The sequence below is a fragment of the Paracoccidioides lutzii genome (genome assembly GCF_000150705.2).
Source record: "Paracoccidioides lutzii Pb01 unplaced genomic scaffold supercont2.6, whole genome shotgun sequence".
NCBI lineage: Eukaryota > Fungi > Ascomycota > Eurotiomycetes > Onygenales > Ajellomycetaceae > Paracoccidioides > Paracoccidioides lutzii.
In genome coordinates, this window is record NW_015440952.1 from 156,879 (window position 1) to 172,181 (window position 15,303).

The window sequence follows — 15,303 nt, forward strand, 5'->3', positions numbered from 1 at the left end:
ACCTAGGTTACAAAATGAGATAACTAGATGCATCCTCCACGTTCATGCTCTGGTTTCGCCATTCGCAGTCCTAGATGGGTTTTCTTGTACTCTTTAGATATTCCTGTTTGCTCCTTTATCACCAAGGAAAGCATCTTTATTTTAATGACCTATCTTCCATCTTCTCTAGCTATTTACCCCCCGGTCGCTACTCCAGCTTCCACCGCAGTTTGAGCTATAACCAACAGATAGAAGACCGAGCGAGTAATCACAAATCCACCCATCTCAGCTGATGGTCATAGAATCTGTATGGTCCACTCAGATTTCGTTGAGAGACAGATAAGCTTTTGCGGGAGATCTTTCGTAACCAGAAAAGGCGATGTCTCCTTTGATCATCCAACGGCCCGACTCCTCAATAGAACTGAGACATACTCCTTCGCTAGCTTCAGTAACTGAGAGTTATGACGATACGCTCCGATTTTACCTCAATGGAATCAAAGTCGTGCTGGAAAATCCCGATCCTGAGGTTACACTGTTGGAATATCTGAGGGGCGTTGGACTTACGGGGACGAAACTGGGATGCGCTGAAGGGGGATGTGGTGCTTGTACAGTGGTGTGTATACAGACTGTTCTCTGTACCTTTTCTTCTTTTCTTTTTCTTTTAGTATTGACAGGGGATATTTTCAGGTTATTTCACAACTTAATCAGACAACGAAACAGATATATCATGCATCTGTCAATGCTTGTCTCGCACCGCTCGTTAGCGTGGATGGGAAACATGTCATCACCGTGGAGGGTATAGGAGATGTGAAAAGCCCGCATGCGGTTCAGCAAAGAATGGCTGTTGGAAACGGTAGCCAGTGTGGGTTTTGTACTCCCGGTATTGTCATGGTATGATTTTGGCCTTTTTATTGAGCAAACTATGGCTTTGAGACACCCATCTCCTTCCCTTTTTCGATTGCCTTTTACTAATTAATTTTGCATTGCACAACCAGAGTCTATATGCACTGCTCCGTAACGACCCTGTGCCTTCAGAGTTTGCGATTGAAGAAGCATTCGATGGCAACCTTTGCCGCTGCACAGGATACCGCTCTATCCTCGATGTCGCGCAATCGTTTTCTTGTGGCAAAGCAACCGCAAATGGCGGTTCAGGCTGCTGCATGGAAAAAATTTCAGGAGGTGACTGTAAAGATAGGATGGTTGCGGACGGTACAACCACCGCCGAGAGAACGTTCGATTCGCCAGATTTCATCCCCTACAGTCCTGGTAGTGAATTAATTTTCCCACCTTCATTGCATAAATTTGAGTTCAAACCGTTGACCTTTGGAAACAAGAAAAAACGGTGGTATCGCCCTGTTACCCTGCAACAATTGCTGGAAATTAAGGATGCTTGTCCGTCTGCCAAGATTATAGGTGGCAGCACCGAGACGCAAATTGAGACCAAGTTCAAAGCTATGAAATACGTCGATTCAATATATGTCGGAGATATCCCGGAGTTGAAACAGTACGCTATGACGGACGATTACTTGGAATTGGGGGCAAATGTTTCCTTGACGGATTTGGAGACTATATGCGACGAAGCGGTTAAGAGGTATGGTCCGATTAAGGGTCAGGCGTTTGTCGCAATCAAGAAGCAAATCAGGTACTTTGCTGGAAGGCAGATTCGGAATGTTGCGTCGCCTGCGGGAAATATAGTGACTGCTTCACCGATATCCGACCTAAATCCAGTGTTTGTTGCTACCAACACGGTCCTGGTTGCAAAGTCTCTGGAAGGAGACACAGAAATTCCCATGGGCGAGTTCTTCAAGGGATATCGATCTACAGCCTTGGCACCCAATGCTGTCGTGGCGTTGGTGCGAATTCCCGTGGGCCAGGAATCTGGGGAATATCTCCGTGCATACAAGCAATCAAAGAGGAAGGATGATGATATTGCCATTGTTAATGCTACTTTACGGGTGTCACTTTCAGATTCTAAAACCGTGACAAGCGCGAATCTAGTATATGGCGGGATGGCCCCGACAACAGCCCCTGCTAAGCAGACTCAGGCTTATCTCCTGGGAAAAGACTGGACTGATCTAGCCACCCTCGAGGGTGCAATGGATGCTTTGGAAAGGGATTTCATTCTTCCATCATCAGTTCCAGGAGGGATGCCAACTTATCGCAAAACTCTTGCACTCGGGTTTTTTTACCGCTTCTATCATGATGTCCTCTCCAATCTCAAAGGGGCTGCTGTTGACGAGGAAGTAATTCCGGAAATCGAAAGAGAGATATCTTCAGGCCGGAAGGACCATGCGGCTGCTGAGGCATATGAAAAGAAAATTCTTGGAAAGGAGGTTCCACATGTCTCTGCTTTGAAGCAAACTACTGGCCTGGCACAGTACACGGACGACATACCTCCACAACACAATGAACTATATGGATGTCTTGTCCTTTCCACCAAGGCTCGGGCAAAATTAATCAGGGTCGATTTCCAACCTGCTTTAAATATACCTGGTGTTGTCGAATACGTCGATCACACGTGTCTACCGAACCCAGAAGTCAATTGGTGGGGCCATAGATCTGACGAACAATTTCTCGCAGTTGATGAAGTTTTCACGGCAGGTCAGCCCATTGGTATGGTTCTAGCTTGTTCCGCCAGAATTGCCGAAGCTGGCTCGCGAGCTGTCAGGATTGAGTACGAAGAGTTACCTGCCGTTCTAACCATTGAGGAAGCGATCGAAGCAAAGTCCTTCTTCGACCATCATAAGCCGTATATTCAGAATGGGGATCCAGAGGCAGCGTTCGCCGCAGCAGATCATGTTTTCACTGGGGTTTCGAGAATAGGTGGACAAGAACATTTCTATCTGGAAACTCAGGCGTGCGTGGCTATCCCTAAGCCAGAGGATGGTGAGATGGAGATTTGGAGTAGTACACAGAATCCTAAGGAGACGTAAGTTCTTTTCCAGTTGTGTTTCTGACAATTTTCGAAGAGTCACTAAGCTCACAACTTCTTAGGCAAGAGTATGTTGCCAAAGTCACTGGCGTTGCATCAAACAAGATTGTATCGAGAGTGAAACGACTGGGTGGTGGGTTCGGAGGGAAAGAATTCAGATCAATCCAATTAGCTGCTATTTGTGCCGTGGCTGCCTCAAAAACTAAGCGTCCTGTCCGTTGCATGTTAAATCGTGATGAGGATATTGTCACATCGGGCCAGCGACACCCGTTCCTCTGCCACTGGAAAGTAGGCGTGTCGAAAGAAGGCAAATTATTGGCGCTGGACGCTGATGTTTATGCCAATGCAGGCCACACGCTGGACCTTTCTGCTGCAGTTGTTGATCGATGCCTATCACATATTGATGGTGTCTACAGAATTCCAAATGTTCATGTTCGTGGACATGTGTGCCGTACAAATACGGTGTCTAATACTGCATTCCGGGGTTTTGGTGGCCCTCAGGGGCTGTTTTTTGCGGAGACCTATATGTCAGAGATTGCAGACCATTTAAACATCCCGGTAGAAAAGCTTCAAGAGATGAATATGTACAAGCGTAGTGACAAAACGCATTTCAATCAGGAACTTGATAACGATTGGTATGTACCACACATGTATCAACAGGTCATGGTCGAGGCCGACTATGATTCGCGGCGCGCTGCAATCACGGAATATAACCGGACACACAAATGGTCCAAAAGAGGACTTGCAATCGTGCCAACCAAATTCGGTATCTCTTTCACAGCTGCCTTCCTGAACCAAGCTGGTGCTCTGGTGCATCTGTACAATGACGGAAGTGTCCTCGTTGCACATGGAGGTACCGAGATGGGTCAAGGCCTCCACACCAAAATCACCATGATTGCCGCAGAAGCACTTGGAGTCCCTCAATCCGACGTCCACATCTCTGAAACGGCTACCAATGCCGTGGCCAACACTTCCCCTACAGCAGCCTCCGCAAGCTCTGACCTCAACGGCTATGCTGTCTTCAACGCTTGTGAACAGCTCAACCAGCGCCTCCAGCCTTACAGAGAGAAAATACCCAACGCAACTATGAAACAGCTTGTGAATGCAGCATACCTTGACCGTGTAAACCTGTCTGCCAATGGGTTCTACAAGACTCCTGAAATAGCGTACAAGTGGGGCGAGAACAAGGGCCTAATGTTCTACTACTTCACCCAGGGCGTGACCGCTGCGGAGGTTCACATTGACACGTTGACAGGTGACTGGACACCTCTTCGAGCAGATATCAAAATGGACGTGGGACGGAGTATAAATCCTGCTATCGACTACGGACAGATCGAGGGCGCTTTTATCCAGGGTCAGGGCCTATTCACGACCGAAGAAAGCCTCTGGCACCGTGCTTCTGGCCAGCTTTTCACCCGTGGGCCCGGCACGTATAAAATCCCCGGCTTCAGAGATATCCCTCAAGTATTCAACGTGAGTTTGCTTAAGGATGTGCAGTGGGAGAATCTGCGGACGATTCAGCGATCCCGGGGTGTAGGCGAGCCGCCCTTGTTCATGGGCAGTGCTGTCTTCTTTGCGATTCGCGATGCGTTGAAGGCAGCACGGAAGCAGTGGGGGGTTGAGCATGTGTTGAGCTTGGTTAGCCCGGCGACACCGGAGCGCATTCGGATTAGCTGCTGCGATCCGATTGTGGAGAGGAGTCGGGTGGAGGATAAGGGGGATGGGTTTTTTGTTGCTATTTAGGCAACAACTGGAAGTTACAGCGTTTACATACTCTGGTGAATTCGGTGATATACAACACCCCCCCCCCCCCCCCCCCCCCCCCCCATGTTAGCCAAGGATATTAACTGTGTAAATAAGAAATGTTCTTTCGTTTTCAATGGTGAAATAAATCCTTTGATCAGATGATGAGTTGGTTAAACGAGCTATCTGAATTCGCAGTTGAATTCTGTTAAATGCTCCGTAGTCGTGGCACGATTAGCTGGTGCACCCAATCCGCGCAACCCACAGGTTTGCCCGATCTTAACGTCTTTCTGCTGCTTTCTGATTATTGAGAACCAATCCCATTCCAATTGCAATTTCTCATACTTCCTTGAGGACCGTGGGACACACTCCAACCAACTCCACATGCACCTATCAAATGTCTAGATATCCACGGCAGAACAGCAGCTCATGCAGATGTCGTATCCGCGACGGTTATCAGGTGCCTAGAGTCGAGGTAAGTAGAGGATATCCAAGATTGTTTCGTGATTGTAGTCAATCGAATCCAAACAGGGTATTTAACATAACTATAGTTACCGATAACTACGCGGAGAGTTTAACGGATAGGTCACGCAACCACACTCTGCATCTATCTGAGCCAATGAAAAATATGTAAAAAGGTTGGATTCTATCTTCAACATAGCATCAGAGAATTCCATAATATGTAAGAACGTAATTACCTGTTCATTGTGAGTCGTAACTAAATGTCAGAGTATTAAAACCTATTAACATGTAACCTGGTGTAAGTAGCTTTTAGCTAATTAATTAGTTAACTACCTAGGTAGTGTGATATGATGATGATGATGATGATATCATACAATTTTTGCCTGTTCGCTTAACTAACTACAACAACGTTGTCTCATTGTGGTGATGCTCTCCAACAACCGGTATTTTACCTAGGCATATTACTGTTAAGTTGATGGAGAGCGAAGGCAAAACAAAATTGTCCCTCGGAAACTCATGATTTCGACACAGCGGAATGTACGGACTGACCCGGGAAGCCAACCTATTTTAACAGGCTGTTGGCTCCTCAAAAGCAAGTTTCAATTTTCAGTTTCCTAATAACTACCCGTGTCGTTGAACTAACGCTGGGAAGACGCAAACATTTCCAGTGAAGATTTTGCAGCGAAGACGAAAGAAAAATGTTGGTCTTCTCTGTAGTTACTGTAACTACACATTTCCTTTGAGGACTTTTGATTCCGTTTTTAAAAGCTTGCTTCTGTCTTCAATACGTCGACTTCAATTCTCCGATACGACCCGATAACTACTATATAACTCCTGTTTCGGGGTCGCGTCGTCAACGTCGAGCGGCCCGGGATTTTGATATGCGGCCGGTTCTGGGACTTGGTGGCTTGACATGCTGCTGATTGGGAAAACATGCCGCCAGGAAAACATGTCCGGGCCCTGGTGGTCATCACAGTCTTCCCGTCTATCAGTCTTGCCCTGGTAGCACTGCGCATGGTCTCTAGATCTTTGTCGAAAAATTGGGGATGGGGTACGTAGTTATCGCAGTCTACTGGCATTTTCCCGTCTCGCTAAATTTGGACCCTGTTTTATGCTGATTAAATATATGTATCGTCAACAGATGATGTACTGATAATAATTGCGATGGTACGGAAAACCCTCCTTCCCAGCAGCAAAGTGAGCTTGCATGGAATCTGATTGCGAAAATTTAGGTCATGTCGATAGGGATGTGTGCGACAAGTTGGGGCTGTAAGTCTTGCTCGCGTCTGGATCTTCTCCCGCTTCCTCACTCTTTTGAACGGCCCTGGAACGAGTGGTAACTGTCGGCTTCTAACTCCCGTAAGATACGAAACATGCTCGCCAAGGATATCCCTTGGAAACATTCCCATCAGAGACACCAACGCTGGATATCGTGGGTGAGAAATTCAACCTTGCAAACCAGCTCCTTTATAACCCCATCCTCGCTTTCGTAAGAGGATCTATCATTATATTTATCCTCCGTCTGAACGGCCTTCGTACTCATGTCATCCGCTCGCTTCGTGTCCTATTTGTGGTCAATTTTTGCCTAATGGCCGCTATATTCTTTGCCGACCTCTTCCAATGTAGCCCCGTACGCTACATTTGGGATTGGCAGAACATGGACCGTGAAGCCCAGATAGATGCCGGGGCAGGAACGGATGGAATGAAGGATGGGAAGGTGATCAAGGGGGGAACATGCATCGATAGAAGAGGATTTTTTATCTCAACTGCATCGTTGTCGATATTCTTAGACGTGTGGCTTCTGTACATTCCTTCGGCTATCGTTTGGGGAATAAATATGCCTAGGAGGCAAAAGGAAATAGTTGTGCTTGTGATGAGTATAGGAGTTCTGTACGTCCTTACCTACCGTCCTTAATCCGGCCTTATGAAAACTTTCTAGTTGGCCTTACGGATGTGCCCAATGGTCCCTATAGCTCCTACCAAACAACCTGTAAAACCAGGCTAACATCTTGAATTTTCCTTCTCTGTCCATAGCGTCACGGGTGTTTCAATCGCGCGTCTCATCGTATCATCTCGACGGTGGCATAAGCCTTACATAGAACGCCAATACAACATCGATTACACATTATCCAACGTTGAAACCAATTGTGCAATTTGGGCCGCTGCCGCCCCAGCGTTAAAGTCACTTCTCTCACGAATGTCTCCCAGATGGTGGATAACATCGACAACGAGTGATCCCAAAGCCTCTACCCTCCGACATGGCATGGGCTTCCGAAACCCCATGCCAGCATCGGCCACACCATCGACCATGGCTAACAGTGACGAAAGTCAGTACAACCCTTTTACGGTGTCAGGCAATGCTTCTCAGGGATTTCAAATGGACTACCTGACACCACGGAGAAATTGCGATGCCTCTGAGGAGGAAATCCATCGGTTCGAGCATGACGCGAAGGTCTCTGGCTTGTTTCGGAAAGGTCGCAATTTCATTCCGGAAGGCCATTTGCCGGAAATGACGATGCTACCGCTATCTGATCCCTCGATTGGACAGGGTTCTTTGGATTCAACGACAGCGTCACCAAATGGGAGTTCAACCAGATCAAGGCCGAGTGCGTAGAGGTCGCCAGTGTTGCGTCCTCGCAGCCGGCTCAAGTCAGCACGGTATGCAGAGGGATCGCCCTCAAGACCTCTGGATCTGGAAGAACCCAAGGATCTATCGGATGGCAATGAATAGATTCTAATCTCTCCCTTTTATTTTCGGTTTCTAATGTGTCTCAAACTTCTTAGCATTGGTATCTTGTTCGGTTTTATACAGTGGTATGTATGTTTGTTAACTGCATTTTTGTATCAAATTCATCACTCTAGACCTTCTTTATCAACCGTGATTTAAGTCTCTGTCAATTAGCAAACTGTACTTCTACATTACATCATTTACTATTCATTTTTCATTAATCTCAAATACCAGGAGAGAACTTTTCTGCTTAATCTTAGTATGCAGTCATGAGATTAACATTACTGCACAAGAAATTAAACAAAAAAAAAAATGGAGATTAATTCAATGGCATCTCATAGATCACATTGGAAAGCTCCTCTTTAGGGTTTTCAATTACACTCTCTTTATTCTACATCGGACAGAATAAGCCATCCAGTTAACTTTAATATACATTCCCCTTTAATACATTCGCGTTATAGTCATGTGATAAGAAAAAATGAAATCGAAGATAGAGATACAGATCGTGGTGCCGGGAGGAAGGGAAACTTGGTTAACGGGTAGGAAATGTATGCATAGGCAAGGACAAAGAAAGGGTGGGTAGGCGTTAGGACATTCATGGGATCGTATGTTTATACATAGTGTTTTACAACAATGACGTTGACAAGATTCAGCTTTTAGACATTTGCAGAGAGGAAACAGGCCTTGACAGCAGTGTGATAATGCAAACGGGGATATAGGGGAATTCACTGTAAGATGCTACCCATTACATGATATGAGAAAAGGAAAAGAGAAAGGCGGTGGAAAGATAGCACGGTGCGATGCCTGGCTCAAGACGCATGTTATAGACGAACTCTGGAAACTAGTAAAAAACAACTCTTGACAAAGAGAAACGCCCATTGTAATGCATTTATTTCACATACTCGTAAGAACTGAAAAGCAATCAAGAAAAATCAAGACTTATTTATTTCTTGACATCATTAGCATATTCAACCTCCCCGTAGCTGCTTTTACGCGAGTGGCCTTCACCGTCCCTTCTCAACTCCCGGTGACCCGCGAATCCCAGCTTCTGCTCTTGGTAATAGTCCTCCGCGTCGCGGGCCCGATTTAAACCCTGTACCGTTATTGTGGGTCTCGCATTATATCCGGGTACAGAGGCATCTACCACTGCTGACCTACCGTGAACAGGAGTTCTCAGAGGAATATCAATGAATCCTTGCATATCCCTCGAGATTGTAGCTGGGTGAGGAAATTCAGAATCACCATTGCCATCACCGCGAGTCTTTCCAGGGCGGAACCAGAGCATAAGAGCTCGGATGATAGCCAACAACAAAACGGAAACCCAAATGGAGACGATAACAACAGAGATAATCGCTTCCGTTCGAATACCAGATTCGATCGAGTTCGTGACGCGCAGGACTGTAGCGCTGATCTTGTCGGCTGATTTGTCACCTGGGTTCGCGAGGAAACTATCCGCTTTTGTGTTGTTTTCTCCCATTATACTGTCTATTGCGCCTAGGGAGAACGTGTTATTGCGCATGTTGGGAAAATCAATATGGGCATGATCAGATACCCAGGTTAGGCCCTTTTGGATGCCCTTGATCTTCAAGCCAATGAGACAGTTCAGGACCTCCTTAATAGGGTCGTGGAGGATTGTGCCGCCGAAAGTTTTGTCAAGAACTTTGCTCGTCTCATCAACGAATGCGTTGAGTGTATCATTGACTGACTTTGTGGTATCGTTCACCCAACCGAAAACCTTTCCGTTGATATCATTGTTTGTATCGTCGATGACACGGTTGGTGCTGATGGCCCATTGCTCGGAGGCATTATTGAGAGAAAACACGACTTTGTCGGCAAATTGGCTGACTTGATTTGTTATGCCTGGAACTTCCTTTTGCACAGCTTTTAGGAGGATTGTCTGGCAGGCACATGAGAAAAGCCCAGCAATTCCGAGTGAGAGTAGGAAAAGCGCCGGTGGAGATGTTACATATGCCACGACCCATCGCGCAAGCACCTGTCTGCGGTCTGAGCCGAACAAATTTGCAAATTTGAGACCAGCTGTTGAAGTGAAGGGCCTTGAAACGATGTATACAACATCCATAGGGTCATGGGCATCTCTTCGCACTAGGGCAGACCGCTCCTTCATAGAGCGCCAGGATCGTATTTCACGATATGCCATTGGAATACAGACCAATATTGCGCTGACAACCAAAACACCGATGAATATTTTCTTGGCGTTCGCGATAAGAGAAGCTAGGCTGTTGAAAAACGTATTGATGCCATTGTCGTCACTGCAAAATGTAAGCTGCTCCTTTTGCGGTACAGGGAAGACGGATCGGTCGAATTTGTACTCCTTCATTTCATCCTTGATGAGTTTCTTTACCATTTCGAATGGTGCGCGGAGAACGCCATTTGTAAATTTGTTGACATCGTCAAAGTTCGGGATATTTTCCTTGAGCTTTTTGAGGTCCTCGGTGAAGGAATCCGGAAGTGATAAATCTTCCAGTTCCTTGATTGGCCCGCCAAGGTCTAATTTGGGAATGTCTGCACCCAAAAAGTTGATCCCTTTGGAAATGCCGTTCACTGCCTTTTGGAAGCCCTCGATTCCATCGTTGAGTCCCTTTCCAATCTTGCCAGCTGCTTCGTCAATGAACTCAGTTGCCTTTTTTAGGACGTCAAGAGCTGCATTCAGACTTCCAGCCACAACTAACGTGATAAGACAGAGGTATGTTTGCGTCAGGACGTTGACGAAGAAAACAAATATCTCTTCTACTCCAGTAACAAGAAGTTCCAACATCGACATAAGTCCGTTAATTGCCTTCTCAACCCCTGAAGCGGTCAGCTCATTGACCCCCTTAGACATATAATGCGGCATTGAGGCCATGGCACTACCCATGGATTCCACACCTGTGCAAGCAGACAGGGCTTCTCTCCTTGCAGAGGACAGGTTACCTCCTAGAGAACCGATGGCTATGAGCAGTCGGGCGAGAATCAGTAACAGCAGTATGGTCCATCGGTTAAACCAGACTTGGGATAGACGGGATCGGAGTCCGAGATAGGGAGTAATTGCACCCGGGGGTGGTGACGGTCGGTAGCCATTTTCGAATGTATTAGAATCCTGCACACCGTACGGAGGAAGACCTGGGGTCCGGGACCGTGGAATAAATCGTGAGAATTTCATAGTAGGTGAGAATCAAATAACCCGCTGCGGCCAGCGCTGCTTATGCTGATTCAGAGACAGGCCGATGAGGAGGTATTGGCAGGGCTTCTGTTTAAAAGATATGAAAGAGGTTTGAAATGAGAGAGACGAAGAATAAAATGGGCAAAGAAACGAAGAGGTAGAATCGCAGGGTATCAGGAAAGGAAAAGAAATAGAAGGAAGATTCCTTGGAAGTGAAGAGATTAGAGAATATAGTAGACGAATATCAAAGAGATCGTTCCCGAAGTGATTTGAGATGATTATTGTTTTTATTGAACCCCATTGAATGAACCAGCAAAATAGAGAAACAAAAAAAAAAAAAAAATCATGAAAGGAAAACAGTATACAAAGAAACAATGACGGGGGAAGAAAGGCTTTTGTTAAAAGATACTGTGGTGAATAGCAACACAGAGAAGCTACTAACAAATCATTTATTTGAAGGTGACTCAAATAAAAGCTCGAGAGCAGCACAGTCCAGTGATAGTTCCATGCTCAAAATTCAAGGGAACTTCCCTCACAGAACATCTGCAAAGGGGAAGAAAGCTCTCTGGAGACCAAACATCCATCCTTTTTGTCGCCGCAGGCACCCGGGCAGCAAGCAGGCGGGCAGCAGGTTGTCTGAAACATCCCCCAAATGTCTGGAGAATCAAATCCTCTGAGGCATTTTCAAGCTCTGAGTGGTCAGTTCTTTAAATCGGGCAACTCCCCCAAAATAGCAGAGTCATCGGAACAGGCGTCCTGGTTGGACCACATCTCGGATCGGACGCTGGGAAGAAAATCTGACAGTCAAGCAAACAAATCAAAAGCTTAAGATCTGCCAGATCCGAAGATATCTGCAACTGGGGGTTACGTCCATTTATTCATCGGGCGGTAAAATGGGCTTTCAATTTTATCCTGAAACGCAGGCGGCGCGTAGATTAAGGGAGCAAGTCACTATGGGCTCTGAGGGCTCTGACCAGGACATAATTTGCCGGTTTTTTTTTTTTTTTCAAGGTTTATTCACGCAGATTCTTGGTCCCTTTTCACTGCTCCGATGAATAGCCCCCGACCAACGTTCATATCCTCTTGATTGACATCTCGTTGCATGATGTGTTATTTGAAACGTCGGAAGAATTCACTGTTGACCAATGACTGAAGAAAGACGACGTGCGGTTGCAAGCTACCATTATCACGTGCCTCCATAGAGTTTAGATTTCGGCGTCTGGTTCAGCCCAACCAACTTACTTCACTTGTCAATTTAAATAAACTAAACGAACAAGATGGTTTGCAAATACCAAACGGATTAAATCAACGACAAACCGAATGGACAGATGTATTTGACATGGGCGAGCAAAACCATGGCAACAGAGACAAATATCACCCCAGGTGGCCATCAAACCTACCTATGCAGTATATGATATACCTGGGAAAATGGATAAAAAGAATCGGTAGGAGAACCAGCAAGCCAGCAAACGGTGGAAGATGCTAGGCACTTGTAAATAATTAACGATAGCATCCACCAAGTAGTTAAAGTTTCCAAATCGTTGTATGATATTGCATTTGTTAGTCATAAATACAGTCTCTCGACTTCCATGAAAGCGTAGTCCATCAAGCAAACGGAGAACGTAAGAACATACTACTACATAACATAGCCGAAAAGTGCGTGAGGGACACAAAACAGGAGAGAAAGACGTTAAACTCCGGTTTTTTTGCGATAAAAAACATATTGTATTAACTCATATCCGCCAAATTCAAATATCCGTTGAAATCCATGGGATGCTTCCGTGGTTGTGTTTTGCCATACATGAACAAGCAATGGAGGCGCGACAAATGAGACGTAAAATAGGCAAATTTTAAATTAAAGTTTGAGGCACGCCCCAAGCGTTTGCGCATAGAAAAAAAAAGAAAAAAGGAAAAAAGCGAGGAAATAAGGGGACGGGAGGAGAAGGGGTATCGCAATTGGGGCAAAGCGACTGACACATCTACCAATTTAACAAACGAGGAACCCGGCTCGATCATGAGATTTATGAGACTCCAGGTGGTCCAGGAGGTGGTTCAGAATGACCCGGTGGAACTTGGCCAGCCTGCTGTTGTTGTGCTTGTTGCTGCATGGTAGCGTACCAATACGCGATACAATTCTGGTAGCCTCCCCAACGGGCATAGGGATCCTCCTCGCCGCCTGGTTGAGAGGACCCCGGTTGCGGAGCAGAATTTTGCGGGGCTTGTCTGCTCTGCTCCTGGTAGTACGGCTGGCGCTGCTGCGGCCTGGAGGAGTACCGTTCACCATACGAGTCGTCACGGCGTGAGGGCTGGGAACGACATTTGTATTCCTGGGGCAGTCAACACTGATGCTAGCAAAATGCAAGAGAAATTCCGCATGGTCCCTTAAGGTTGGGAACTAGATTTTACTTACTGGGCTCTCGATTTTCTCCATTATCATTCTCTTTGCCTCTTCGATGGCACCTCTGCTCCCGACTAATGTGACTTCTCGTTCAGCATCACGGCCAACGGGGGACTGAATATTGATCCTGCAACCGGTAATAGCTTGCATTTCCTTGATAGTATCCCCACCTGTATGAAATGGTTAGCCCTGGGGTGGACAATAATCCAAACGGAAAGGGAATTGTGTATGTACCTTTTCCGATAATCATCCCAACAGCATCTGGAGGGATATATATCGTGTCATTAACCTTCTCCCCGCCGGGTCCCCCAGTAGAATCTCCATATGGCGGGCGCTGTTCCCGCTGCTGTGGGTTCGCAAGTTGCCGGGTATCACTTTCAACGATTTCAAGGATGAAGTTCTTCGCCCTCTCAGTTGCCTCTGGCGATCCTATTAAATTGACAGGGCGAAGCCCGTTGACGCTTTTGCTCTCATTAACAATATTCACATGGCACCCGCTTCGTTCCTGGAGGTCTCGGATTGTCTCTCCTCCGCGGCCAATAATGAGGCCAACCGTCCGGTCAGGAACCATGATCCGTACAGCATCTTCGTCGTCCTGGGGAGGCTGACCCATCGCTTTAGAAGGCAAATGGCCAGGTGGTTTGTTGCTGGATCGAGACACACCACTCTCACTGATACTTCGCGTGATTTCGGCTTTAGCATCTTCTCTTGCAGCCCTATTTCCCGTAATCTTGCACAGTCTGACCGAACTGCTGGGATCCGCATTATCCAGAAACTGTATCCTTGTCCCGGTATCTGACTCGATTCTCCGCAGACTCTCGCCCTGGCGGCCGATAATCAGACCAACCAGACTAGACTCAACACTAATGGTTTCCACATTATCGTCAACAATACTACCCGCTCTTCGACCGGGAGGGGACCTATCATCTGCTCCCCAATATTGTCTTGAAGGCTTTGGAGAGTATGACTCCTTTCCTCGACCGCCGGGGCGAGGGGAGAAGGAACGTTCCCGTGCATAAGCACGCTCATTTACATTTCGCCTATCAGGCCGACGCTCATCGCGATACGGGTTATAATTATCGCGGTAGGTATCACGCGTAATGCGCGGGGGGCTTCTTGACGGCGATCGTGAACGATGGTAAGATCGGGGGTCTCGTCGTGAATCTACTTCCCGCGGAGGCCCTAAGGGTTCTCTAGTTAGCAAAGTTTGCGGGGAAAATTTTTTCTCTTAGGAACTTGAAAATATAGAAGTTAACACATATACATGTCCGCAATACTGTACCTCTGTTTGGATCATATACAATTCCTTTCTCAGCAGCAATGACTCGCGCCTTAGCGATTGCGTCCGCTATGCTGACCGAGCCGGTGTTGATGGGTTTGGCGCCACTGATATCTAAGCTCCCGGTATTATCGGGAGGTGGCAAAGAATAGTTCCCAACATTAGTTGATGACGCTGGGAGAGGGTATGTTCCAGAGTATGCGTTTAGAGGCAGCTGCCCTTGGTGAGGCGAAGATGTCTGTCCCGCTGTAGCAGACGCCTGGTGGGCAGCTGGTAAAAATAAAAAATAAGAAAACAAATCGCAGGGTCAGCAAAAAAAAACTTGAAAATCAAAAAAACGAGCCCTCACAGCGACAAAGACGGGATTGCAGTACCTAAGGCTGCCAGAAGCTGAGAGATATTCTGCTGGTCACCCATGATCACATGCCGTTTTAAAGCTGGTTCTTCTTGGGGAGAACGTGAAAATTGCGGAATAAACTCTGCGGGCGGGAGAGTAGGAGTGTCAATCCGCCCTCCAATCGCCGATACAAATAGAGAGTATCGATCGAAACGGGGATTCAACAGCGACAAAGGTCAAAAAAGGCTCCGTAGATATTCAGTCGATTTCGCGGCACCTGGTCTG

At 46.7% G+C, this 15,303-nt stretch overlaps 4 protein-coding genes across 4 annotated transcripts; 2 read left to right on the forward strand and 2 right to left on the reverse strand.

Moving 5' to 3' along the window:
- Window positions 1-358: 358 nt before the first annotated feature.
- PAAG_02640 (aldehyde oxidoreductase) lies at window positions 359-4,654 on the forward strand (the record flags this gene model as incomplete). Its single annotated transcript, XM_015844701.1, has 4 exons — window positions 359-592; window positions 667-870; window positions 975-2,908; window positions 2,974-4,654. 4 exons carry the CDS (start codon window positions 359-361, stop codon window positions 4,652-4,654), a joined length of 4,053 nt encoding a protein of 1,350 aa, XP_015701779.1.
- Window positions 4,655-6,049: 1,395 nt separating this feature from the next.
- On the forward strand, window positions 6,050-7,730 carry PAAG_02641 (hypothetical protein; the record flags this gene model as incomplete). Its single annotated transcript, XM_002795119.2, has 5 exons — window positions 6,050-6,167; window positions 6,258-6,283; window positions 6,349-6,385; window positions 6,481-7,006; window positions 7,151-7,730. 5 exons carry the CDS (start codon window positions 6,050-6,052, stop codon window positions 7,728-7,730), a joined length of 1,287 nt encoding a protein of 428 aa, XP_002795165.1.
- Window positions 7,731-8,787: 1,057 nt separating this feature from the next.
- Window positions 8,788-11,004, reverse strand: PAAG_02642 (hypothetical protein; the record flags this gene model as incomplete). The annotated part of the gene is made up of 1 exon (XM_002795120.1): window positions 8,788-11,004. The coding sequence occupies one exon, from the start codon at window positions 11,002-11,004 to the stop codon at window positions 8,788-8,790; it is 2,217 nt and encodes a 738-aa protein (XP_002795166.1).
- Window positions 11,005-13,025: 2,021 nt separating this feature from the next.
- On the reverse strand, window positions 13,026-15,098 carry PAAG_02643 (hypothetical protein; the record flags this gene model as incomplete). Its single annotated transcript, XM_015844702.1, has 5 exons — window positions 13,026-13,331; window positions 13,415-13,572; window positions 13,637-14,569; window positions 14,685-14,951; window positions 15,056-15,098. 5 exons carry the CDS (start codon window positions 15,096-15,098, stop codon window positions 13,026-13,028), a joined length of 1,707 nt encoding a protein of 568 aa, XP_015701780.1.
- Window positions 15,099-15,303: the final 205 nt, after the last annotated feature.